A 26,189-nucleotide genomic window follows, 5' to 3' on the forward strand; every position below is an offset into this window, starting at 1 on the left:
CAAACAGAGACTCAGACTAAGGATGGGAACATGAACTGAGAAAAACCTTTTGTTATTTGGAGCCAGTTTATTCTAGAATCTAGCCCATGGAAAATAGCATGATTACTTCAAGACGCAAGAACAAGGTTGCTCCCTCAAACACTTGCCTGTAGCAACAAAACACTAGGCTTCATCAACAACAGAGCTGTTAATCCTCACAACAGACTAGTATACAGGTGTTAAAAAGAATGAGGTAGCTTCTTATGTTCATACCTGGAACAACCAACCCAATGCTGTCTAGTCGATCCTGACTCATGGTGACCCTATAGGACAGAGTGGAACTGCCCCATAAGGTTTCCAAAGCTGTAAATCTTGACAGAAACAGACTGCCACCTCTTTCTCCCACAGAGTGGCTGGTGGGTTTGAATCGCCAACCTTTTGGTTAGCAGCGAAGTACTTAACCACTGTGCCACCAGGGTTCCACATCTAGTAAGGTACCATTGTACAGTTATTAATAAATGAAAAAGTAGGTTGTGTCTTTATACATCCGACACTATGGATGAAACTTGAAAACATCATGATGGGTGACATCATAAAAGGACAAATACTGCATGATCCCACGTAAAGGAAATATCTAGAACAGGCAAGTATGTACAGCTTAAGGTTCCCAGGCAGGGGCTGGAGGGAGGTGGGAAGGAAGACACAATGCTCAAGGACACTGAGCTCCTGTAAAGGGTGACTGAAACATTCAGGAACAGTTAACGGTGATGGCTAAACGACGTGAAGAACATAATTAATGTCACTGGTCTGTACTTGTGAAGATTGTAGAAATAGCAAACGTTTTGGTACCTATGTATTTACCACAATTATAGCAATAAAAACAGAAAGAAATTTTTTTAAAAAATAAGCTGAGGATAAACATGTATATTTGACTCCATTTTGCAAAAAATATACATACACACTTGTCCATACAGACCCACATATACCTGAATCTGTAAGCATGACTCTATACACAGAACTAAAACCAGAAGGAAAATAGACCAAATCGTTCATGTACTTTATATAATTCAGTGGTGAGATTATCAATGTTGGTTATTCTTTTCCCATTTTCACTTTGCAAATTTACACAAAAATCACACACACGATAAAAAAAAAAGTAAAATAAAACAGCTTCACGTACATCCATGCAGTAGAAGGACCACTGCAGAAAAGACGACATTTGTAACCCTCTGGCAGACCAAACACAAAAGGCAGGGAGAGGAGAATCCTGCATCAACCAACACATGAACGATTCTTAATTTCATTCCTCCTGGTGGCAAAAGCTTGGTGGAATTCATCATAATTTTTCATCTGCCAAGTCACAGAATTAAAAAGCACGAGGCTTCAAAACTATGTTCACAACAGATTGTTTTTTTTAAATAACATTTCAACACTGAAACAAAGCAGATTGAAGCTAATGGCCTAGACGCTCTCACGTGTAGTACAAACAGCAGATTCCACAAACATTCCACACCCTGGCAACGCACAGACAAAAGGTAGCCTGGACAGGTTTTTTCGGAATTCCTGTTACCTGACTAAATCTCCAGGGTGCATGTTAAACCCCCAGCTACCTCCAAGTGACAACAGGAATGTAGATTTCGTTTGTACAGCACCAAAACACCAAGGTGAAAGGTCAAAAACCCAGGCTGTCTGTCACCTGGATGTTTGGTTTGTTTACACATTGCAAAAAGAAAGAAAAATCCAGACATTTCCAAATACCCAGGTGTTAGATAACGTGGAATAAACATCCAAAAGTTGGACGGGAAGTTTTACCTTGTGCCCACCCGATGAATGCTGTCTACGCAATGTTGTTGTTAGTTGCCATCAAGTCAATTCTGACTCATGGAGACCCCGTGTGTGCGGAGTAGAACTGCCCCATAGCATTTGCAAGGCTGTGACCTTTCAGAAGCAGATCACCAAGGCACCTCTGGGTGGGTTCGAACCGCCAACCTTCTGGCTAGTAATTGAGCACTTAGCCATTAGTGCCACTCAGCAATACCCCCATGCAATGATAAATACTCCTAAGACTTCCTTCTACCAATTTATCTGACTTCAGGGACAAATGTACCCAGAAAGACAACAATCCCTTTACAAGCTGGCCTTCATAAAGGCTCCCAGTGTAACATAGACCAGGCGACCAGTTATCATTAAGATGTGTACTATCTTGCTATCCCATTCCGACCCCCACTTCCAGCAGGCTCCTGGGGGCTCTAAACCACACCTTTTGGTTGTTTGCACAACCTGAGCTTCCATGTGTCAAGGGCCGGGGCACCCACTGCACCTTATCACCACACAGATGTGGAGGCAAACACCTGTTAACGCTTAAACTCCACGTCAATAGAGGAAGAAGTTTGCTTTTCAGGAGGAGTCGGGAGAATGGGGCCGGCCAAGTGCTGAGCCTCCAGGACCAGTGGCAGGAATTCTCCCCTCCTCACTAGTTTCAGTAAACAGCCCGTGATCTCTCTCCAGAGGGCGCAGAAAGCGAATCACGAGCCACAAGGCTGTTCTCTTGAAGGCACCCACACAGCGCCGAGGGCAGGGAGCCAGCACCCAGCACCTCGTGAATTCAGCTCTTCAGACGCCTCACGACCCACACAGGTGCTAGTCTAGTTGGAAGCACGGCACCACCTCCCAGCTTTGCTCTGCTAGCACCCCATGGGCTGCTACCTGCTCTTTGGTCATGTTTCTCATTTATCACTAACAGTGCTCTTATAGAACATGGAGCCACATCTGAGGAAAATACATTTAGTAAGAACGTGAAGTTTGCAGCAAAGCTGCCTGGCTCCCAATACCAGCTCTGCCCCTTACGAGCCATGTGACAAGCCCTCATCCACCTCTTCCGGCTTTGAGGGGGACTAAGTGACATGACCCGTGGGAGCCACTTGGCACAGTCCTGACGCAGGTAAGCAGTCAATAAATATTGGCTGACACGGCCGTCTACCTGCTTCCTCATTACACACTGCTTGAGCTGGGATCACAGCTGATAGATCCTGGCTGGAAAAAACCACAACAAAGTCTAAATATTTTAGTTAGTAAGCATATTAGTAGTGATTTTTCCGCCCTGAACACACTTTGGAGTTGAGCATAAAATTTGCATCAAAAGTCTTTAGAATACCAGGATGGGGAAGAGAGGCTCATTGCTTAGGGGATGCTGAGCTTCTGTTAAAAAGCCAAAAAAAAAAAAAAAACCCTGTTCTGTCCCGAGTCGATTCCGACTATAGGACAGAGCCCCACAGAGTTTCCAAGGACAGGGCAGAACTGCCTCATAGGGTTTCCAATGAGTGGCTGGTAGATTCAAACTGCTGACCTTCTGGTTAGCAGCCGAGCTGTTAATAACTGTGCCACTGGAGTTTCTGTTAAGGGTGATGGGAAAAATATGGCAATGGTTAATGGTGATGGTTGAACAGCACAATAAATGTAATTAATGTCATTGACTTGTACATATAAAAAGTGTTAAAATAGCAAACATTGTCTTTCATAAATATTTACAATAAACAAAAAAGTCTGTAGAATTACACCTAAGTAACCTCAAACCCCCTGGTGTCGAGTCGATTCCGACTCACAGCAACCCCACAGGACAGAGCAGAACTGACCCACTGAGTTTCCAAGGAGCGCCTGGTGGATTTGAACTGCCAACCCTTTGGTTAGCAGCCATAGCACTTAATCACTACGCTACCAGGGCTTCCCTAAGTAACCTAGAAAACATAAATCTAGTTAAGCTACCCATCAAGATGACCAGTTTAGTAGAGATTATAAGCAAACTTTTTTTTAAGTTGGCTCTTCTTAAATCTGAAATACACAGTACCTGGAAACTAAGAGTCCATATTCTACAATCCTTCCTGAGACGCTGCATGGGAATTTTAACCCCGAGGCGACGATTTCAGGACCAGGTCGAGGGAGCGCTTTATCCCTAGATCTCTCTCCGTCTCTGCACTTAGGCATTTACCAAGTGGTGTGAAAGACTGTTTTTAACAATCCACTTCTCCCCTGTGTCTAAGTCATTACACAAAAGCAAGTGAGAAACTCAGGTTAAAAAAAAAAAAAAAAACCCCAATGCTGCGGAGTCGATTCCGACTCAGAGCAACCCCACAGGGCTTCCAAGGCTGTAAATCTCTACGAAAGCAGACTGCCACATCTTTCTCCAGAGGAGCCACTGGCGGTTTCGAACCGCCGACCTTTTGGTTACAGTCGATCTCTTTAACCTCTGCGTCACCAGGGCTCCATTTGAGGTGGCCTATTGATTATTTCAGCCATCTTCTGGCTCTTCTGCATTAACTTGCAATAACTGTTTGGAGATCTATGAAATATCTAGCCATAAAGGTAACCTCTTTTAAGAAAAAAAAAATCTCAGCTTTGGAAGGTGGAAAATGGCTGACGCTGCCTTATGCTCCCTCCATTAAAGCACAGCTTTAGAGCTGAAAGGGGCCAGACGTTGAGGATGATCTATTGCACTTTCTTGTTTTAAGGATGGGGGCTTGAAGCACAGGAGAGCTTCAACAGCCTACCCGGGATCAATGCTGATGTAAAAACCTAGGAATAAGCACAATTAAGGAGATATAGTTATGGTTCAAGTCAAACTTTACCATTATAAATAACTTCATAACATCCGCCAGCCTTTGCCCACATACTAAGAAAATAAATTTGGCTCTTAATCACCTCAGGATGGCTCAGCATGGCTTCCTTGATAAATAAGACTGAACCACAGACTCCCGAGGAGTGCTGTTGGTCATTCTAATTAAAATGAGCTTTCTGCCTCCCATTTCATGATTCTCTTTGATTTCGTTTTAATTTTTATTTTTTCTTCTTCTCCCTTCATTGGCCATGATCACATAATCATTTCAAAACAAGCTGTAAAGCCGGTGGGTGGGGCCCAGGTGCCCAACTTGTAAACAGGTAACGGGAACTAAACTGGGACACCTGAGCTCCGCAGGGTTTATGGAAGAAGTAGATTTATGAAGAAGAAAAAAAAAATCAGAAATAAACATTAGTTTGCGGAAACTTTGAGGTCCTTGCTTTCTGGAAAACCTGACACTTTGCTTCTTCATTAAATAAAGTGGCAAAGGGCAGGAAGTCAGAGAAGAGGAAGATTGGGACGCTGGGCCCTTGGCCTTTCAATCAGGTCTCTCTTCTTCAGGGGAAGCACTGAGGAATGGAAACTACAAATTGGGCCACACAGTTCCCTCAGGCCAGATGCTGGCAGGCATACTTCTTTACAAGTTTATGTAAGTAACAAAGAAAATGTTGGAGAGAAAACCCAACATCAGGGACCGTGCTTCCCAAACTCTGCCCTGTCCAGGCACTGAGAGGCCCCCATGAACTTAAAGCAGGCTGGAGCCAGCTAGAGAGCTTGGGTCAATGGCGGGATGGGTGCAGGTGGGTGATGGGCCTCTTCGACCTCCTGGGGTTGGTTCCCTGGTCGGGGGGAGGGTGCAAACAGTTAAAGCACTCAGCTGCTAACCAAGAGGTTGGAGCTTCAGACCCACCCGGAGGTGCCTTGGAAGAAAGGCCTGGCAATCTACTGCCAAAAAATCAGCTACTGAAAACCCTATGGAGCACAGTCCTACTCCGGCACACATGGGGGTTGCCATGGGTTGGAGTCAACTCAACAGCAACTCATTAAGCAAGGACTAAACTTTAGGAGGGTCCAGTCCCTGGAGAAGGACATCAGGCTTGGACACCAGGGTCAGTGAAAAAGGGGAAGACCTTCAATGAAATGGATTGACACAGTGGCTGCAGCTATGGGCTCAAGCATAAAAATGACAGTGAGGACGGCAAAGAACTGAGCAATGTTTCATTCTGTTGTACACAGGCTCTGTATGAGTTGGAACTGACTCGACAGCACCTAACAACAACAAGCTTTAAGTAACCGAGTTTTCCCAAGAGATGAACAATTTCTGTCTTGCTCTTTTTTACAGTCCCAGAAGCCCCTGTGGCTTCATGAAATTTCTAAGAGTTCCCAGTATCCTCAAAATGAATGTAAAATGTCACAACTGTTGTGAAAATCCCTTACTCAATCCAGCTTGACCACCTGTGCATTTTGCAGGCTGACCTCCCAGGCCACCGGGCCCCAATGCCACCGCCTCTTTCTCCAACCCAGACAGGCCAGCAGGACAAGACACGTGTCCCTGGTTCCCGCCAGACACCACATTCCAAAGGCCCAGCTCTCCTCCCCACTCAGCTTTTTTTTTTTTTAAAGTAAAATATATTTTAGATTTTTGTTCCCATGCACTCAAATTCCATTTCTCTTTCACTCTAGAAACAGCTCAAACATGAAACAACAAAGACACTTTGGTCATCCTGTACTTCTGCAGGGACACACTAAAGGCATTTTGCCATGGGGGAGGGGAACCTCGTTTTGCTTCCAGAACGTGGGGGCCCCTGCATTTAGCAGGGTGTTGCCATGATTAATCAAAACTGAGCTGCACCTGTGAAAAATCAAGCAGCATTTTATCATTAGGCAGCCTTCACTTCCCTGCATATTTGTAATCACTAATTCAGATCTGCAAACAGCTCCTTAACGACCATGCTGGTTCCCAGTATTTTCTAACAAAGAATCTCTGGAGGCTCTTTGAGGCTCATCCACCCTTTGTCCTTCTTTACATGCCTGTCTGAATTGAGGAAATTAGTTAACCTCCAGGATTGTGACCACCATTCTTATACTTGAATTATATATAAATAAACCATTGGAATTGCATCAATTATGTGAGCTTTCAGAAAGCACTTGGTGGTGAGAACAGTTCCAGGGGCCACAATTTTAGTGGCATAACTCTTCCCTTCCAATCCTTGTCTATTTATTCTAAAAAAAACCCAGTGCTGACACACAAAAAAGGCCAACTGTTATGGACTGAATTGTGTACCCCCCCCCCCAAAATACGTGTTGGAATCTTAACCCCTACACCTGTGAAACCCATTGCCATTGAGTCAATTCTGACTCATAACAATCCTACAGGACAGAGTAGAACTGCCCCACAGAATTTCCAAGGAACACCTGGTAGATTCAAACTGCCAACCTTTTGGTTAATAGCTGAACTCTTAACCACTACACCACCAGGGTTTCCAATGCCTGTTAATGTGAATGTGATCCCATTTGAGAACAGGGTTCCTTTGTCATGTTAATGAGCCCATATCAGTGTAGGGTGGGTCCTAAACCTAATCATTCCTGAGTTATAAGAACAGCAGATGAGACACAGAAGGAAGCACAAATGGTGGAAGACAGATGCCGGTGCAGATCGCCAAGGAACCAAGGAACACCAGGCTACAGACACTGCGACAAGATCTTCCCCCAGAGCTGACAGAGAGAGAGCCTTCCCCTAGAGCCGGTGTCTTGAATTTGGATTTCCACCTTCCTAAACCGAGAAAAAATAAATTTCTGTTCTCCAAAGCCTGCCACTTGTGGTATTTCTGTTACAGGAGCCCTAGGTAATGAAGACACCAACCTTCCAATCTCATTATACCTGGTGTGAGGGCTGAAAAGAGAACAAAGAAACAAATCACCCTCTTCCTCAACCAGTGAACATGAGCTCCGGAGGACAACTGAGGTATTTCTACTTGCACAGCTTCAAAGCACTCACCTTCCGGCAGATGGGCCTGACGTCTGCTCCACACATAATCTGTCCCATACGTGGTCTTAGAAATTCACTCTTAGACTCTATCTATCGTCCTCTGGGCTTTGACTTCTAGATACCACTTTTTAAATGTTAAAGAAAAAAAAAAAAAGTAAAAAATTTTTTGCAGAAATAATACTTAAAGGATAAGTAATTTTGTAAGGTGTTTTAGGAAGGGTTCCAGGGGACACTTGTGTGGAGAGAAAGCTCATTTAACCACAGCAGTGCCATCTAAAGTGATGCTAGTGTGTTTAGCACAGGTGAGAAGCATACCTAGAAAAGTCCCTCCAGGCATCCCACTGCTGCCACCTGTAAATCCTCCCCACCCGGTTTTTGGAGTCAGAGCTGGAGCCATCCTCTCTTTTATCTATTGTACAGGTTTCTAAGATGGCTCCCAGTGATGTCATATCTCATGGAATTCATTCCCTTGAGGAATCTCTTCCTCTTGAGCGTGGGCTAGACCTAGTGACTTGCATCTAACAACAGAATACAGCAAAAATGATGGGGTGTCACTTCCATGACTAGGTCGCAAAAGACTGTGACTTCTGAATACCTCACACTCTTCCTCTCTGACTCTTCTCGTTCTCTCACTCTGATGAAGCAAGCTGCCATGTTGTAAGCCGCCATATTGGAAAGCCACACATACCAAGGAACTGAAGGCAGCCTCCAGCCAACAGCCAGTGCTGGAGCAAGCCCCTCAGTCCACCAGCCTGAGAGAAAGTGAATTCTGACAATAATCCCACAACTGATTTCTGGAAGTAGATCTATCTCCACTAGAGCCTTCAGACAATACCCCAGCCTGAACTAAGGCCTTAACTGCAACCTTTCAAGAGATCCAGAGACAGAAGACCTTGCTAAGCTATACCTGGATTCCTGACCCATGGAAACTGTGAGATAATAAGCATTGTTTTAAGTCACTACGTTTTGGGGTAATCTGTTATGCGGCCATAGATAACTTTTTTTCAGGAAGACCAACAATGAGAAGGATGGACACTGTGGCTGCAACAATGGGCTCAAGCATAACGAGGACTGTGAGGATGGCACAGGACTGGGCAATGTTTCATCGTGTTGTACATAATGAGTCGGAACCGACTCCACGGCACCTAACAATAGATAACGAATACACCCACTCGTGTTCCAACTGTACCAAAAGATTTCATTACAAGGTTTCCTTAAGTCTTCCTCACATACTAAATTCCTAATGTCCTCTCCAGCCATGCTAAATCATTTGGAGATTCCATGTCTCTCTCTTTCTGGAACACCCTTCTTTCAAACTCAGCCCAGAATCCTTTCCTGGCCTTCTTTGCCCTCAGCCTCCCAAAGAGTCAATACCAACCTCTCCTTGCACATCTGTGAGACTCAGTGTGCTCTGCTGGCTTCACCCACGTCACAGTGTCCCTTGACGGCCAGCTCACGTGTCTCCCTGCCCAGCCAGACTAGGAGCCCCTGGGAGCTGGAGTTGTGCCTGGCCCTCTTCTTTTTCCCAGAGCCTAGGAGAGAGTGCCTACCACAAAGGTGCTCAACCAGCATCTGCTGATGGGCAAACAAGGCACGAACGAGCATTTGGTCTCCACGGCAGGCATCTCCAGGGAGAAGCTGTCAATTTCAACCTCCCCACTTTGTGATGAGGAGCCCTGGTGGCACAACAGTTAAGCGCTCAGCTTAACTGAACCCACTCAGTAGCTCCACGGGAGAAAGACCTGGCAATCTGCTTCCGTAAAGATTACAGCCAAGAAAACCCTCCGGGGCAGTTCTACCATGTTACATGGGGTCGGTATGAGCCAGAATGGACTCCGAGGCACCTGATGACAACAGCAGCATTGTGTGAGACTGAGTTTCCAGACATTCTCTGACAGGCACTTCAGAATCCTGGAAGCTGGAGGACTGGGGCATTGCTTCTGTGATCTCTGAAGTGCTTGCTCTTCATAGTATTTCATACTCCAGTCTCTAAGCCAAGCCATGGACTGTTTTTTCAATTGCTGTGAATATATACGTAACACATTTGCCGATTCAACCTTTTTCAGGTATCCGATTTAGTGATAACAATTCCAGTCCAATGACTATGAACGCTGTTCAAACAGGGCAACCGCGCTTACGCTTCTCAAATTCTGCTCCGGTTTTCGTTTTATAGACCATAAAGCATATAGAAAACAGACTTTCAACTTTCGACCCTTCTGTTATTAAAGCTTTCTCATATAAAGAACAATGCAAGTGGGGACTGTAGTTTTAATATGACACGCAAGCCCAGGGTCATTTACAAAACCATTAAGTGCTGAACATTATCCGTTATGATAACAATCGACTTGTTAAAAAATATCTTCCTTCTAGCTCCTGCAGACACTTAGAAAAAGGAATAAATAAAAAACTTGAGAAATAAAAGCTGAGTTCTACCTTATAGCCACCAATGCGATGCTCCTGCTTAAATTCCTTCCCGTTCTTCAGCCACCTCATGGTGGGTGTCGGGTTCCCCCCAGCTGGGCAGCGGAACTTGACGGTATTGGCCGCGGGGACAGCATGCAGCCGCTTCTCCATCTTCTCCGTGTTGGTCCAGTATGGTGCTCCTGTTTTAGAAAATCACATTAAAGTGTATATAAATGGGGATCTTCCATCTCCACGACTGAACTCCAAACAGGTAAGATTATTTGGCTTCATGTGTGAAAGATCTGATTATCTGCCAAATCTTTAAATGAAAGGCAATTGGATAATGTTTACATTAAGAAAATATTTTCAAAAATCGAATCCAGCTGGCCTGGCAAAAGGCCCCTAAAGATGGACTATTTGTTGGTTTATGTCGATTAAGGAGGGGAAAGCATTTGAGGTGTTCTTCTCCCTCTTGTTCTTGATGCTAGCAAATCATTTCGTGTTGAACCACGTTTGCAAACGTTAGTCTATACATGCAGTAACAACAGGTACAATTAGCAGGAGCTGAGTCCTCCAAAACATCCCATTTTTCGATCGCCTATCTATTCAGTGACCACATACACATCAACTTATCCACTGGAGTTTTACTTTCAATGGTAATAAATACTATAAATTATCATCCTAATATAAAATAATCCAGGGAGACACCACGGGTTTCCCAGCACCTTATATATGACAAACTGAAAAATCATAACACTAAATACATTTTAATTTTTTAAAGGGGGGGGGAAGTATTTTTCTCTCCAATGATGGTTGGGAATGCTGTAATTCTACCACCATGCCTAAACTGATTAACTTCATAGGAGGCTACCAAGTAAACGTTATGCAATGTGTATAACCTCCAAATAATACAAAGTCATAAATACAAGTGATTTTTTTGAACACAACAAAAGAGTTACGATTTTAAATCACTACATGAAGGACATTTTATCTAAATAAAGCCACAGCATCATTCTGGAATACTGCTGTTAAATCTTTAGGCCTGCTACTAACGGCTAATGACCACTACTAACTGAACCAAAAAACCCACTGCTATTGAGTCGATTCCCACTCATAGCGACCCTAGAGGACAGAGCAACTGTTCCACAGGGCTTCCAAGGCTGTGAATCTTTACGGAAGCAGACTGCCACATTCCTTCTCCCGCGGAGCGGCTGGTGGGTTTGAACTGCCAACCTTTCTGTTAGCAGCCAAGTGCTTTAACCACTGCACCACCAGGGCTCACTACTAACTGTGTCCTTCTTATTTGCCAAGCCCTGCTCTAAGTACTTTCATGTTTAACCCATTAATCTTTGCAACAATTCAACGAGAAAGGCACTATTATAATCCCTACTTTACAGATGGGGAAATTGAGACACAGAGAAGTTAAATAACCTGCCCAAAGCCTTGCAGCTTGAAAGAAGGGCATCCAGGATTTGAGTCAAGGCAGCTTGACTCCAGAGCCCACCATCCTCACCCCAATTTTCCACTGCTGGTAAGAACCAACTCTCCAGCAGGTCGTGATCCACACTTTGAATCTCTCTGGTCTGATGGTCTCCACGAATGACTTACATTCAAGACTGGAGGCTGGCCGGCCAGCCTGGGCCACAGTCACACTGTCCCTTTACAGTGGCCTAGCCTTTCCGCTAAAACCTGAACAGCAATTTAACTTTTCACATTTCAGTTTCAACAAACCAGTAATCCAAACCCCTGTATTCGCCTAAAAGCACCCATCAATAGGTCCTTGAACATTCTTGAAGACCAGTTCACAACTGCTTTTATTTCTACTGAGGGTTAGACTGGTCAACAGCACACACACTCCACAAACCAGAGGGAAAACAGTCCTAGGCAGGGTCATTGCCTCTGATGCAGATTCAGAAGGCTCCTTCTCTATTCTCCGATGGCACGGCATACTTCTAGGTGGGGGGACCATGCACACTTAACAGCCAGACCTTCAGAGGGCAATTAGGAACGGGAATAACTGCATCTAAAACACCTTTCCCGCTTTGTCTCACCCTCACTCTGGAAATTGCTGTAAAAGGTAGAGCTGAGATTTCTTAACAAGGGCACCCTATATCATCTTTATCCTTGTGCTCATCACAGTGATGGGGGTGGGGGGGGATGGTGTCTACACGACATCAGGAGTCCCTGGGTGGTACAAATTGTTAATGCACTCAGCTACTAATCAGGAGGTTGGAGGTTAAAGTACACCCAGAGGAACCTCGGAAGAAAGATCAGGCAATCTACTTCCAAAAAATCAGCCATTGAAAACCCTATAGAGCACAATTCTACTACAACACACAAGTCAGAATCCACTCAATGGCAAATGGTGGTTTTGGTTACATGACACCAAGACAGTGGAAAGAAGGGCAAAACCGCTGTCGGTTATCACATATTCCAGAGACAGAGAGAAAGGCAAGGGGGAAGATGAGAGGTGGACAGAGAAGAGGTGTGGCTGCATTTTCCCACCTGAATCCAGTGGCATTTGCAAAGAGTAGGCAGTCTAGTTAGCCATTTGGCTTTGGGTGTCAAATGCCTATAAACACACCTATTCTGTTAGGGTTCCCAAGGGAATATTTCATTCCTATTCATCACCAGCCTCCCACAGCCTAAAATACACTCATACAATTTTGGTAATCGTTCATTTTTAAAGCTTCAACTTAGAAAAATCCATCTACATCCACAGCCACTGACAGCACAAAATAATGATCTTTGTCGCAAAACAAAGACATTCGCAAATCTGACCTAAATGAGAAGCATACCTCATGCTGTCAGGTGTCTTTTCTCCTGCCATTTGTTTAAATAAACACAATAGCCCATTCAGATGAATTAGCTAAATATTAATGTAGTCACTGTTTCAGACAGCATCAATTACAGCTGAGCAGATCCTTTGGCATGTCTCTTCATTTTACATAAAAGAAATCAACAGATCCGTGCTTAAATACCATCAGGCATGATTTTTAATGTTCCCTAAAATGTCAAAATTCTCACAGCTGGACCAGTAAGCAACATCCTGATAAATGGAGAAAATATTGAAGTTGTCAAGGATTTCATTTTATTTGGATCCACAATCAACACCCACGGAAGCAGCAGCTGCAAAGTACCTCTACAAAGTGTTAAAAAGCAAAGATATCACCTTGAGTACCAAGGTGCACCTGACCCAAGCCATGGTATTTTCAATCACCTCATATGTACGTGAAAGCTGGACAATGAGTAAGGAAGACTGAAGAAGTACTGATGCCTTTGAATTATGGTGTTGGCGAAGAATAGTGAATATACTATGGACTGCCAGAATGCTCCTTAGAAGTGAGTATGGCAAGACTTCATCTCACATATTTAGGGCATGTTAGGAGGGACTGGTCCCTAGAGAAGGACATCATACTTGGCAAGGTAGAGGGCCAGTGAAAAAGAGGAAGGCCCTCAACAAGATGGATTGACACACTGGCAGCAACAATGGCCTCAAACACAGCAACGACTGTGATGATGGCACAGGACCAGGCAGTGTTTCGTCCTGTTGTACGTAGGGTCCCTATGAGTGGGAACCAAATGGACAGCACCTAACAAGAACAACAAAATGTCAAAAAGTAAGACTTAGCTTACAGAACGAGGAATGTCATTTGGTTTCTCTCTGACAGGGCTAAGCCACTGGCAAGGCTGCAAGAAACACAAGGATCGCCTCGGACCACATGGATGTGTGCGGTCCTAACCAGTGACACTGGCACACTGGCAACCAGTACCTTTGTCTTGGTGCCTAAGGAATGATTTAAGGACTAGGGTGAAAGAATGCTGCTGGAATTTCTGGCAGGTAATTTGCCCTGGGGTGACATCTCAATAGCCAAAACCACGCCACCTGTGGAATCTGATCACGCAAAACAGACAGAAGGCCTTGTAGGGCATAGGTGCAAGGCTTCTCATCCAAAATTCTTAAGATCCAAGGTGGGTGGGGCCACCATAAAATATAATCAACAAAGTAGAAACAGGTCACCTACATGGCTAAAGCTCAAAACCTGAATTTCACAACATTCCTATAAATCAGTGAGCCAACACAAAGGGCTATCAGGCTAATTCAGGGGTCCCCGTGTGGCAGCGATGGGCCACCCCTAACTCTCTGCTTCAGCTCCCATTTGTCCAGTGAGCACTACTGTCACATAGATACAGCATTCTTTGGTGACTGGGTCTCCCTTTAGAAGTCAAGTTCATGAAATTTTTTTATAAGCAAGATGCTAGAGGGGAGGAAGTATTTCATTACGGTACAATGGCTCTTCCTGAAATGAACCAGCTTTATGTGAAGCCTGAAAGACTTGAAAAGCTTAGAAAAACAATTATACTGCAAGCACAGTCCTGCTGAGTCTCCTTCAGCAGCAGCCTCATGTCCTCTAAACACTCCTCCCTCCTTCAATAGGGACCGCCATTTTTGCAGCCTGGACAGATGGAAATCCCAGGACCCCCAATGAACTAAGACACAGCTGGAGAGAAACATGGACCAGGCCCCTGGAACCAACTCCTCTACTCAGAGGCCCCTTTCATACCAAAGAATATGAAGGGTTTTAACATCTTTCACTTAGAAAAGGAACTGGGGTAACAAATGAATAATCTGGGAACGCAGAAATGGTCCTTGCACACAGTAGGTGCTCAACACAGATGTTTATTCAACAACGTTCTTGAAATGGATCTGCAAGCCAAGAACATATCAGGTTGAAAGGAAACCCATGAGTATCTACTTTATTTACCTTCCCTGACATAACTACTTAGGGATGAGGATTTGAAGTCAATTAATGGAGGGGTAACTCCATTACCCCTCCGTGATGGAGGGGACCTCTGATGCCATAAAAAATGGTGTAAACCTCCAATGTCATAAAAAATGAGTTATGCTAAACCATCTGCAAAATAACCTACTATTTCTGATCATAACATATCGCCATTGACCTAGATGATAGGTATGGTTCCTTCTGTTATTTCAGTTCTTCTGGTCAAATACGTACCAAAAGAATGATGCTCTCCTAACCATTAAATACTAATAATGAAGAGGTTAAAGGAACAGTAAGATTCAGCCACGATATAAATAAATACAAGTCCATTATCAAGGCATACCTACTCATTAATATTTTCTACACTGAAGCAGTTATTGCAGAGTAGTAACAATGATAGGTAATTAGAATTTCACTTTAATACAACAGAAGTCTCTTAAGATGCGGCTAGTTAAGTAGAGATTTATAACAGCATTGCAACTTCCCACAAAGTAGCGCATCACGACCTTTCCTGACTGCCGCCACTCCACAATGAGGAGTCCCCATTCTTCTTCTTCTTGCCTCTTCATCACTGAGGTATGTTTCCATCACCATGGGTGTCTTCGTACTGAAAAAATATTCCTTTCAGTGTCTGCTGATCAACAGGAGTGGAGCACCTGCCAAGTACAGTCTGAGCCTCCTTCAGCTTACGGAGTTGGCATTAGAGCGTTTATTGGATGGGTGGGTGGATGGGTGGGTGGGTGGATGGATGGACAGAACGACTATTAAAACCTTTAGCTATAAAATAAGGAAGTTGAACTGAATGTTTTGATAAGGCCCATCCGAGCTCTAACATCTTTCCAGGTATCTGTGTTTTAGGCAGGTATTGATTCTGTCACCAGTGGATAGGATTATGTTGTTGTTAGGTGCCACTGAGTCAGTTCTGACTCATAACGACCCTATGTACAGCAGAACGAAATACTGTGCCATCCTCACAAACGTTGTTGCTATGTTCACGCTCATTGTTGCAGCCACTGTGTCAATGCATCTTGCTGAGCATCCTTCTCTTTTTCGCTGACCCTAATTTATCAATCATGATGTCCTTCTCCAGGGATTGGTCCCTCCTGATAACATGGCCAAAAACCAGCATTATAGGATTTCTTTTAATCCTGCAATTTAAACTTTTTAATGAGAAACCATAGGCTGTTGAACCTGCCCCCACAAAAACCTTTATATATATCCCAATACTGACATCTAAGGTGTATGGTCTACTCCCTCTCTCTCTCGGGAACCAAAAGAAGAGTACACCCCAGTGGTTTAACGGGAAAACATGGAATCACATCACCTCAGCACCAAAAGGGACCTTGGGGACCATCTGGACCAATGCTGGGCTGATGTGATCAATGTCATCCAGAAAGGTTAAGTGATTTGCTCAAGGTCACACAGCCAGAGGCAAGGCCAGGGCCAGACCAGAGTCTCCAGCTCCCTAAGCAGTGTTCTTTCAACCACGCCACGCTGCCCTTTGAACTCTCCCATGGTAATTAAGTCAAAAGTTCAAGATTTATGTGAGCTACAGATGCTGATGACTGCCAACTGTATTTTTATTGATGCAAAAATAAAAAAGAAACAAACCACACAGCCTGTTTCAGCTCCTAGATTAAGTCTCCCAAACTCCCTAAAGCCCTACTAAGGCCTCTGTCTTAAGTCTATAATTAGGGCTTTTAAAAATATCACTAATCAGGACATTTGAATGTTTTGACCCCTGGCAGGGAAGAAAAAAAGTCTTTTAGAGCTACCCCTATCCTTGTAACTGACTTCAGTTCATCTGTTTTCGGTTTGGGGTATAAGCAAACAAATCTAACAAAATGCGGAGACGTGAGTGGGTGTGTGATTGAAAGGGTGAGGTGGAGGGGAGTGGTAGCTTTATATGAGAAACCCCATTACAACAACTTACTGACCATCGAGGCATTTCATCAGAAAGGTATTGAAACAAAGCCAGGAGGTACCCATATGTGAAATGCCCAGTCCCCCTGGCAGGGGGTCTCCACTGGAAGACCAGTTCCCCGTGGAGCTCCCAGTATCTGCCCTCAAAGCAAAACCCTCCAGTCAGATAGCCAGGCTGTCTGACTGGAGGGGAAGCAAGAAAAGAAAAGATACTGAATCGAGCCCACTCAATGGAGTACCATTGCTGGCCCTGGCCATACAAGGAGGTCCAAGCCAACTTATGATGAGATTTTCATTACAAAGGAATGTCAAAAAATTTAGGAAGCCCGCATGTTTTCTTTTGTTTGCCATTCCTGGAAACAAACACAACCAAGAAACCCACAGTTACCAACTCAGATACCATCTCTACCAAGTAAAAATTCCAATTAGAACAAAGGTAACTAGGAATTGTTATTATCAGCAGGTTAATCAATGAGATGAACTTGAAATCTCAGGCAGCCTGTCTTTGTTTTTCCTAGTTACTTCCAAATAAAATAGCCTTTCTCCCTGACATGTGGTGCAGACATCTGCAGATCTCAATGGGAATGAAACCAAAATAGAAAATTACCTTGTCTCTCTCTCCTCACTTAATAGAAAGAATGAGAACCTTGATACAACTGTCTTGCTATCACTTCACTCCAGTAAAGCAGCAGATCTCAACTTTGTGTCAATCAAGATCTTCCCAAGACCTAAGCCTGGAGCTCTCCCGAAACATTAATGGCTGAAACACAAGCTGGAGGTGATAAAAACTGACTCCATTAAATGTGTAGAAATGTCTACCCGTTTGCTGCCAGGTAACACATTCAGGTACCTAGGTGTCTAGGAAAGGTAAAGACTAGTTAAGTTATAAGAAGCCCTGGTGGCATAAACACTTAAGTACTCACCTGCTAACTCAAAGGTTGCTGGTTTGAACCCAACCAGCGGCTCCATGGTAGAAAGACCTGGTTATCTCCGGAAAAGATTACAGCCAAGAAAACCCTATAGGGCAGTTCTACGCTATTACATGGGGTCGCTGAGTGAAAATCAACTCAAGGGTACCTAATGACACCAACTAAATCCCACTTTCCTATGCAAAAGTATCAGTTCCACACCTTTCCAAGCCCTCAACTGGATCCATTTCAAAAATGAGCACTGGAAATTGCAACTTTCTGTCCGGAGGAAATGTGTTCCACTGAAGGGCCCATGAAGCAGTATTATTTCCTGGCAGCCGGGTTTGTAATGACATCACGGGGCTGTTCCACTCCTCAGAAAAGGGTAGAGGCAGTAAGCTGTGAGGTCATCAGCTACAGCTGCTCACATATGACCAGAAAACGCCCTGCACAGCTGGTATGGAAGAACTTGGTTTAAAAGGGAAGCCAAGAAGAGTCAAATCCAAAAAAAAAAAAAATTGCCCATCACAGGGTTTTTCAATGTGTGTGCAACAAACTGCTAATAAACGTTATGTTTTAAAAAGGGTCTTTGGGTCAATACGTCTGGAAAACTGGGCAATGACAAAATAGATGTTTTACTACAGAACTTCTCAGCTTTATTATGCTGATCAACATGGTAAGTCTCCAAGAAAGGGGTCACAACGTGCAGTATTTTCCAAACGTATTTCAAAACACAATTCACTTTGGGCAGAGAATTACTACAGACTAAGGAGCCTCAGTGGCACAGCGGTAAAGCGCTCAGATGCTAACAGAAAGGTCGGCAGTTTGAATTCGCCAGCCACGCCACGGGAGAAGGATGTGGCAGTCTGCTTCGTAAAGATTACGGCCTTGGAAGCTCTTCTGGGGGAGATGCATCCCATCCTATAGGGTCACTATGAACCAGAATGGACTCGATGGCAACAGGTGGGGTTCCAAGGAACATGCTTTGGGAAACACAGCTTGTGTTCTTGGGGTACAGACCAGATCTGAACAATGCCCAGCGTGTAATGACACCCATAAACCCTAACTCTGCTCCACAGAAGGCATACGTGAGGACTGTAACTCAACAAGGCATTCACTCCACATCCAGTCTGGTCCTGGCCCTTGAGAAGTGAGCAGTCTGCTGGCAAAGGCAAGGCTGAGCTGTCTGTGATCTGCGATCACACAGAAGTCATGAACACCCAAAAACGAGGCCCCCTGGCCTGCATAAAGGAGGGTGGCCTTTACAGAGAAGCCCACTTTTCAGCTAGGTCTGGGATAATGAGTCAGAGCTGAGGTCAACCTGAACACTGTAGGGCACTCCTATCAGTTCAAACGAGACCTTGATGTCAGCTTCACGGCCAGTGCATACCAGTTTCATGGTCAGAATTCAACAACTCTGTCCTAATTTTTTGTTATTTTTCTCGTTGTATTTGGCCAGCATGCTTTTTGTACTCTGTACAGAATCCAAGTAGAGCACTGCCAGGCAGACAAGCTGGCTTTCTTATATTTAACCATCGAAATGAGATAAACGATAACCTTGCATATGGACAGAAGGGAATAACCTGCAGTGTATCTTTCAAGCCAGAAGATGTAGAACTAGAATATGTGATGCCTCGACCCAAAAAGAATAAAAGCCCCCACGTCACTGTCGGCGCAGGGTCACTGAGCGTCGTCTGTCAACTCCGCTGAAGGGGAACATTCAAACACACCCCCGTGGAAATCCCAGACAAGCAGAAGGCACCGGAAGAATCAATCTGGACACCGGGGTGTTTTCCAGGTGGCTGAAAATGCAAAGAATTCGGCGCTTCGGCAATTTTCCCTATTAATCGGGTCAGGTATTTGACACTTGAGGTGGCAAAGAATTGTTTTAATGGCAACATCCCCTTTCCTGCCTTGCCAATTCCCCTGGCCACAGCATTCCTCTGGCCACACACACCACAGCTGCTTAATCTCAGCCACCCCAGGCTGCACCTGTGAATCAGACCAGCCTGATCACAGTAACAGATGGCAGAGGCCAAGCAGTCAGCTAAGAGCTGCTATCACTTTAAATACCATCTAATGTTTCACAGGCTCCGAACAGGGGCAGTTCCCGGCAGCAGTATCTCCCCGGTACAGCTAACACCCGCCTGTAAGCACTGTAGAGCACCCATTCCAGGGCAGAGTGGGTGTCATTCGAGAGCTAATTACCAAGAACCCTATTTGCAAGGTGACGACTGGAGCCCACTATGGGCCAGCAGGCACTGAAATGAAGCACTCGACCACCTGGCCTTCCACAGGTGCTAGGTGGTCAGGACCGGTGTTCACTGACATCACCTGGAGGTCCCTGGCAGGTAATCCTTCTGAATCAGCAGAGAAAGCGTCCGCTCACTCAGCCTAGTTGTTGCATAACCTCTACCTTGCCGTTGTAGTTTGACTTCACACATGCTCACAGTAACCTGCTAACAGGCAGGGTATTTGATCCCAGAACCATCCAGTTCCCGGGTATGCCAAACCAACGGCACGGATGCAACCTGATGTCCTGATCAACAGCAAAGGCAAATGAACGACTGCAAGTCAAAAGATTAGATAGGAATCGTAGTGGGCAGTGAGTTGATATTAGTGGGGGAGGAAGAACTCAGAAAACGGGGGTGAGAATGGTTGCACAACTCAAAGAACGTAATCAGTGCCACTAAATGGTACGTGTAGAAACTACGGAATCGCTGTATGTTTTGCTGTGTATATCCTCAACAACAACAAAACACAAAATAAACAGCAAAGGCCACCCACACGTGGGTGCCACTTTAGAGGTGAAAACTAAACACACATTCTTACGCCACCCCCATCGTGAGCCTCGGACTTGGCAGAGGGGCCCCTTGACTCCGCATGAACAGGCCTGAGACTGAACGGCAGCTCCAGCTTTTGCCACTAAGTCGCCACTCCCCGATCGGTAAAACAGGGACAACTACTCTCCCACTTTCCGGAGTCTCTGGGGGCATGGACTGAGCCAGCACCCAGCATGGCGCGCAGAGCTTGGCCCAGAGCAGACCCGCAACGTTGTCCCCTCCCCTGCCAGCGACAAAGAACCAATAAGAAGTAAGCAACATCTTCTGAGATATCAGGGCATTATTATTAAACAATAATAACAACAACCTCTTCTGACAGTTGCTTCAAGTCATAGCGGAAGACCTTCTGCATGCTTACCCATCCCTCTATGGGCAAGACTCTAACAGTAAACTCCTGCTCAAGACAGATCTCCACACATCAGCCCCTAAGCCGGTGGCTCTCAACTTTGGCATACACCAGAATCACCCCAGAGTTTATGATTCAGTAGGGCTGGCTTGGAGCTTGAAAATTTTCATTTCTAATAAGTGGCCAGATGATGCTGATGCTGCCGGCCCAGGGAACTGCAGAAACCAGAATATTCCCCTTTTTTGCCCAAGCTGCTAGGGAACTTGGGGACAAATCCAATTCCCCACTTAAGTAATGCATTTATCCCAGGTGCTGGTAACATCTATTTTCTCTTCCTTTAAAAAGCTCTGTGCCTATTTCAGAAGCCCAGATGGAACAGTGGTTAAAGCACTCGGCTGCTAACCAAGAGGCTGGTGGTTCAAAACCATCAGCTGCTCCGTGGGAGAAAGACGTGGCAGTTGGCTTCTGTAAAGATTTACAGCCTTGAAAACCCTGTGGGCGGTTCTACTCTGCCCTACAGGGTCACTATGAGTCAGAATCAACTAGACAGCATTGAGTTTGGTTATTTTAACAACTAGTTGTCTTATTTTAGGCCTTGTTTAAATTTATTCAAATTTATTAAAACCCTTTTGAGAAAACGGACGCTATACCTCAACAAAAACCCCAATGACCCATGTACAGTCTCATTAGGACCATCCCTTCACGTCACTGGCAAACGTAACTAGCCTTGTCTTTTCTTTATTGAACCAACACTCACAAGCACTTTCTTCTGAGCACAGTAGAAATATTAACTCATCTCAGCCTCATAACTACCCATGAGATACTACTATTCCCATTTTACAGTTGAAGAAACCGAGGCATAGGGGTTAAATGACTTGTCCAAGGTCATCCAGCTCAGAAGTGGTAGACCAGGGTTTGAGCCCCGGTCACCCATTTACCCACCAAGTGTTTAGTGCTCAGTATTAAACACCTTTAAATTAGGAAACAACACTCACTGGCCCCTTTTCTGTAGCCATTGACAAGGAAGGCAATCTTCCTTATTTCCACTTAGCACGTGCTCCATGTTTTAGAAGGTCAGGGTTTTCCGACAATGGCACTATTGACATTTTGGACCCAGATAATGCTTTGTTGTAGGGGGCTGTCCTGTGCACTGTAGGATGTTTATCAGCAGCCTCCCTGGCCTCTACCCACTAGATGCCACTAGCACCCACCTCCGTTCTAAGAAGCAACGTTACCAAATGTCCCCAGGGGTTGGGGGAAGTTATCCCCAACTGAGAACTTCTGGTTAAGCCAAGCACCATCATCAGTTATAAAGACAACCTCGGCCTTATACAGTCCTACTATTTTTATGTCTCCAAATAGTGAGAAGCCAAAAGGAAAAAGGGAAACCCAGGAAAGAGGAGTGGTAACTGCTTTGAAGGAAGGGAGGCTACTGACACAAGAAGAAACAACACAGAGAGAAAGGTGTGCAGGACACTGGTTTATTCTCAGGTTTGAAGGTCAGACAGAGATAGTGGGGACAGGAGAGGGTGCAGGACACAGGAGCAAGCTGGAGAGTCGACAAGAAGACAGGCTAGAGGCGGCTCTTCCCACCGGCTCTCCTCTTAGACCTTCTGAGTCCTGCATTACTTACTCTTGTTGTTACTGTTCTCACTGACAAAGTCCTCGGAGCCATCTGTGTCGTCCTCAACATCCCCAGATGAGATTGCATCTGTATTCAAAAGAACATATTCATGGATGTGTTTGCAAAGCAAGAGGTAGCAATTACGTACAATTGGGGCCTTCTGGGGATACAGTGAATCCAGCAACTTAGGGTCCCAGGCAACAAGTCTGAGGCTGTGTTTAGTTAAGACGTTTTAATGGCTTAAATTTTCTCTCCGTAATGACAGTTGGCCTGTACTATGATTCCCGATGTTTTCTGCTTTCACGTTATTTAAACATGCTATAAAATTGGATATACTGCAACTGGGTTTTTAGTTTCAAACAGTATTCAAGTCCCAGATAAACTTAGTGATTACGTAATACCTAAAGATTCTTTCCAACACAACCTTTCAGTTTTTGGGGGTCCCCTTCAAGAAAGGAATCAGTCCCTAACAAAACTTTGCTCTTGTGTGGCCTTTGAACCATTTACTAATATTCTGAAAGCAAAACTTGAGAAGTTGGCCACAAAGGGGGCTTATGCGGTGCCCCTCCCTACACAAAAGAAAAATCAAGGAGAGAAACTCCAATTTTCACCAAAGAAATCAGAACTCTTGAGCACCCAATTTGCAATCCTGTAATCTATATGCCAAGGATACCAGTGGTATGGGGCGAGGGGTGCGTTTTTACTCTATTAAAAAAAGAAAATCATTATTTTACACACAAGAACTCTGTCATTCTTAATGACCAGTGTCCTGTGTGTACCAGGGGTCTCAGGGAAGACCTTCAAACCCAGGTCAGTAACAAGCTATGAAGCTGTGTGCCTGGCATCCGATTAGCAGATGTCAGTACGATTTCAATGGTACAATCAAATTTTTACCCACAAAACAGCTACAGAGAAGGGAGAGCCAAGGGCTCCCAGGCCCACTCACCTGTGACATTGACCATGAAGTACAAGGTCTCACTGTCTACACTCCTAGCAGCAGTACAAGCATACAGGCCGGAGTCTCTAGGCGTGGCGCCTTTTATCTGCAAGTACTCCCCAATAAGCACTGTCCTATTGTTGGGCCCCAAATGTACCCCATCCTTAGTCCAACTGATCATGGCGGCATCTTTCAACAGGCAGCCCAACTCTAGCGACTCCCCTGGCGTGGCCACGTACACTTCTGGTTGAGAGATTTGGTATTTGGTTGGCGGCTCTGCAGAAAGGTGGGAGAGAGAAGATGGAGACAGATGGGAAGGAGGAGAAGGAGAGAAAGTCCAACAAAGGTCAGTGGAGGCCCATTGATTCCCAGGAGAGGCAGCTCTTGTTTTTGCAAATGGCCCCAGCAGGTGTCCGTCTCTCCCCCATGCCCCATGAAGCCAGGAAGGTGCCTTATGTGGAGAGGAGACTGAGCAAGTGTCTGAAACATCAACCTGGGAGAAGCACCAAGCAAAAGCTACCCCGCCTTCGTAGCCACATACAGCACAGCTTTAAAAACACACCACAACCCAGCTTGGAAGGACGCACTACAGGCAAACTTTTAAGTTGATCACCCACCAATGCAAAGCCGGCTCACACTGTAACACCCAGAATTCTATACTGCAGCACTTTTTATTTGTAAAAACATTGCATTTAACAATTTTTTTCATTCAACATGACTGGGTCTCTCACAGACACACATACATGCCTGTATACACATATGTACATGAACACATGTACACACAAGAACACACATACACTTAATGGTCTATTTATCTGCGCTGTTGTCACAAGGTCAAGGTTCTTAGAATATGTCCTGACCACAAGAGAAATTAACTGATCCCCACACACTGTGTTGGAGCCCTGGTGGCACAGTGGTTGAGCACCAGGCTGCTAACGAAAAGGCGGGGGGTTGAACTCACCAGCTGCTCCGTGGGAGAAAGATGTGGCAGTCTGCTTCCATAAAGACTGGAGAGATTACTCTATTCCACAGGGTCGCTATGAATTGGAATCGACTCAATGGCAATGGCTTTGGCAACAGTTTTGTTTTGGTTTTTTACACACTGTGTGCCATCTGAGTTCTCAGGAATGGATGGGTTCAGGTCAGTACCACATCAGTCTGGAGAGTTAATTCCGTGCTGGGTAAACTGCGTGGGACGCAAAAGACTGGAGGCTCTAATACCAAATGCAAACACAACTCCACTGCACTGAGGCACGTCCTGAAAGGAGCCGCTGCCGCATGTTACAGAACTGGATCCCACCCCCCAACCCCATCAGCCCCCCGCCACACACATATGCTGGCTTTCTCAGCCTCCTCAGACCGCCTGTGCCTTTGTCTACTTTGGGGATACCCCTTCCTGCCACTCCTCCCAGTTAAATCCAGTGCGTCCTTGGAGACCCAAATCCAACAGCGCCTCCTTGATATGACCTCCCTCCGTATACCCCACTCCTTCTCCATCTGCACTCCGCCCTCCTCCCAGCTCCTGGGGACAAGCCACTTTTCTTAGGAGCATGTCCTGTCTCTCTGAGATGTCAGCGTCCTAGAGGGAAGGCTCAGGTCTGGTGGCTCTCTGTGCCCCACCCCCAGGGCCCAACTTGGCCCACACATGGAGGGTGGACCATGTCAAACATGATCCCCGTCCCCAAGTCTACAGGGAACCATGGAACCCAAGGGGATCCAACCCACAGAGACCTCACCAAACAGAGGTAAGAAGGAATCACTTGCCTTCTAGGAGAACAGCCAGAGCCACTGGCCACGAGGGCCCATGAAACGGGCTTTCATTCCTCACAATGAGACCATGAATGGTACCCAGAGTCCCAGGCCCAGGAAACACAACGCCTCCCATCTCTAGCTTGGCTCCAAATCTGGGCAGCATCACAAGGCTATTGTTTTTCCAGACCACATTCAAATGGACAAATCTTCCCCACAAGATTGAAACAAAGTCTCTTCACGTGTCAGTCCCATTGCTGAAGGAACAGGGAGGGCGTGGGCATCTGGTATGAGAATCTGCTTCACCAACATCACCAACAGCCAATTCTGCAGAAAGCGGGGCACATGGAAGGCCAGGCTTCCCAGAGAAGCCCTCTCCCCAAAGGCACAGAAAGCCAAAGAAGGTCCAGACATGCAATCGCCTTTAACTGAACTGAGGACTCAGGACATTAACACAATGAGGTAACCACAACAAGAGGAAGAAAACAGAGGCAAATTTAACGTGGACAAACACGCCCACCCAAACAAGGACAGAAGGCCCCAAGAGGCTGCATTGCTTTTCTCATTCAACAATTGCTTACTGAATGAACACCTACTTTGGGCCAAGCTTTGTTCTAGATGCTGCGAAGCAAACGGAACAAGATGGATTCCTGTATTTGTAGAGCTGTCATTACAGTGGGGCGACAGACAGTAAAGAAATCTACAGAAAATATAAAGTATGAGAGGTGTCTTAAGTGCCAGGAGGAAGAACGCGGCAAGATAGTGGGGCACACAGAGATAGTTTATGGGCTGGTGCTCTCTGTGTGGCAGGAGTTGGCAATCCATGGCCCACGGGCCCAATCCAGCCGCCACCTGTTTCTGTAAACAAAGTTTTATTGGAACACAGCCATGGCTCGTTCATTGACGTATGGTCTATGACTGTTTTTGCACAGTTGCGACAGAGACCGTATGGCCTTCAAAGCTTAAAATATTTACCGTCTGGTATCCTTTACAGAAAGTTTGCCACCCATGTTGTACAGGATGATCAGAGAAGGCCTCTGAAGAGCAGCCATTTGAGCGGAGACATGAAGAACGGAGTCAATGTTGGAAAGG

At 45.3% G+C, this 26,189-nt stretch overlaps 1 protein-coding gene across 10 annotated transcripts in view; it reads right to left on the reverse strand.

Annotated features, from left to right (window-relative positions):
• Nucleotides 1–26,189, reverse strand: part of FGFR2 (fibroblast growth factor receptor 2) — a 119,187-nt gene that overhangs the window by 64,804 nt on the left and 28,194 nt on the right. For 5 of the 10 annotated variants that reach the window (XM_049854697.1, XM_049854695.1, XM_049854696.1 and 2 more), the window contains exons 3-5: nucleotides 23,358–23,624; nucleotides 22,421–22,498; nucleotides 10,014–10,183 (exon numbers count right to left, since the gene is read on the reverse strand). In XM_049854697.1, coding sequence (XP_049710654.1) covers nucleotides 10,014–10,183; nucleotides 22,421–22,498; nucleotides 23,358–23,624 — 515 coding nt within the window. The remainder of the gene's footprint in view (nucleotides 1–10,013; nucleotides 10,184–22,420; nucleotides 22,499–23,357; nucleotides 23,625–26,189) is intronic. The other 5 variants (XM_049854703.1, XM_049854702.1, XM_049854701.1 and 2 more) reach the window with 2 other exon arrangements.

Source organism: Elephas maximus, chromosome 16 (genome assembly GCF_024166365.1).
Source record: "Elephas maximus indicus isolate mEleMax1 chromosome 16, mEleMax1 primary haplotype, whole genome shotgun sequence".
NCBI lineage: Eukaryota > Metazoa > Chordata > Mammalia > Proboscidea > Elephantidae > Elephas > Elephas maximus.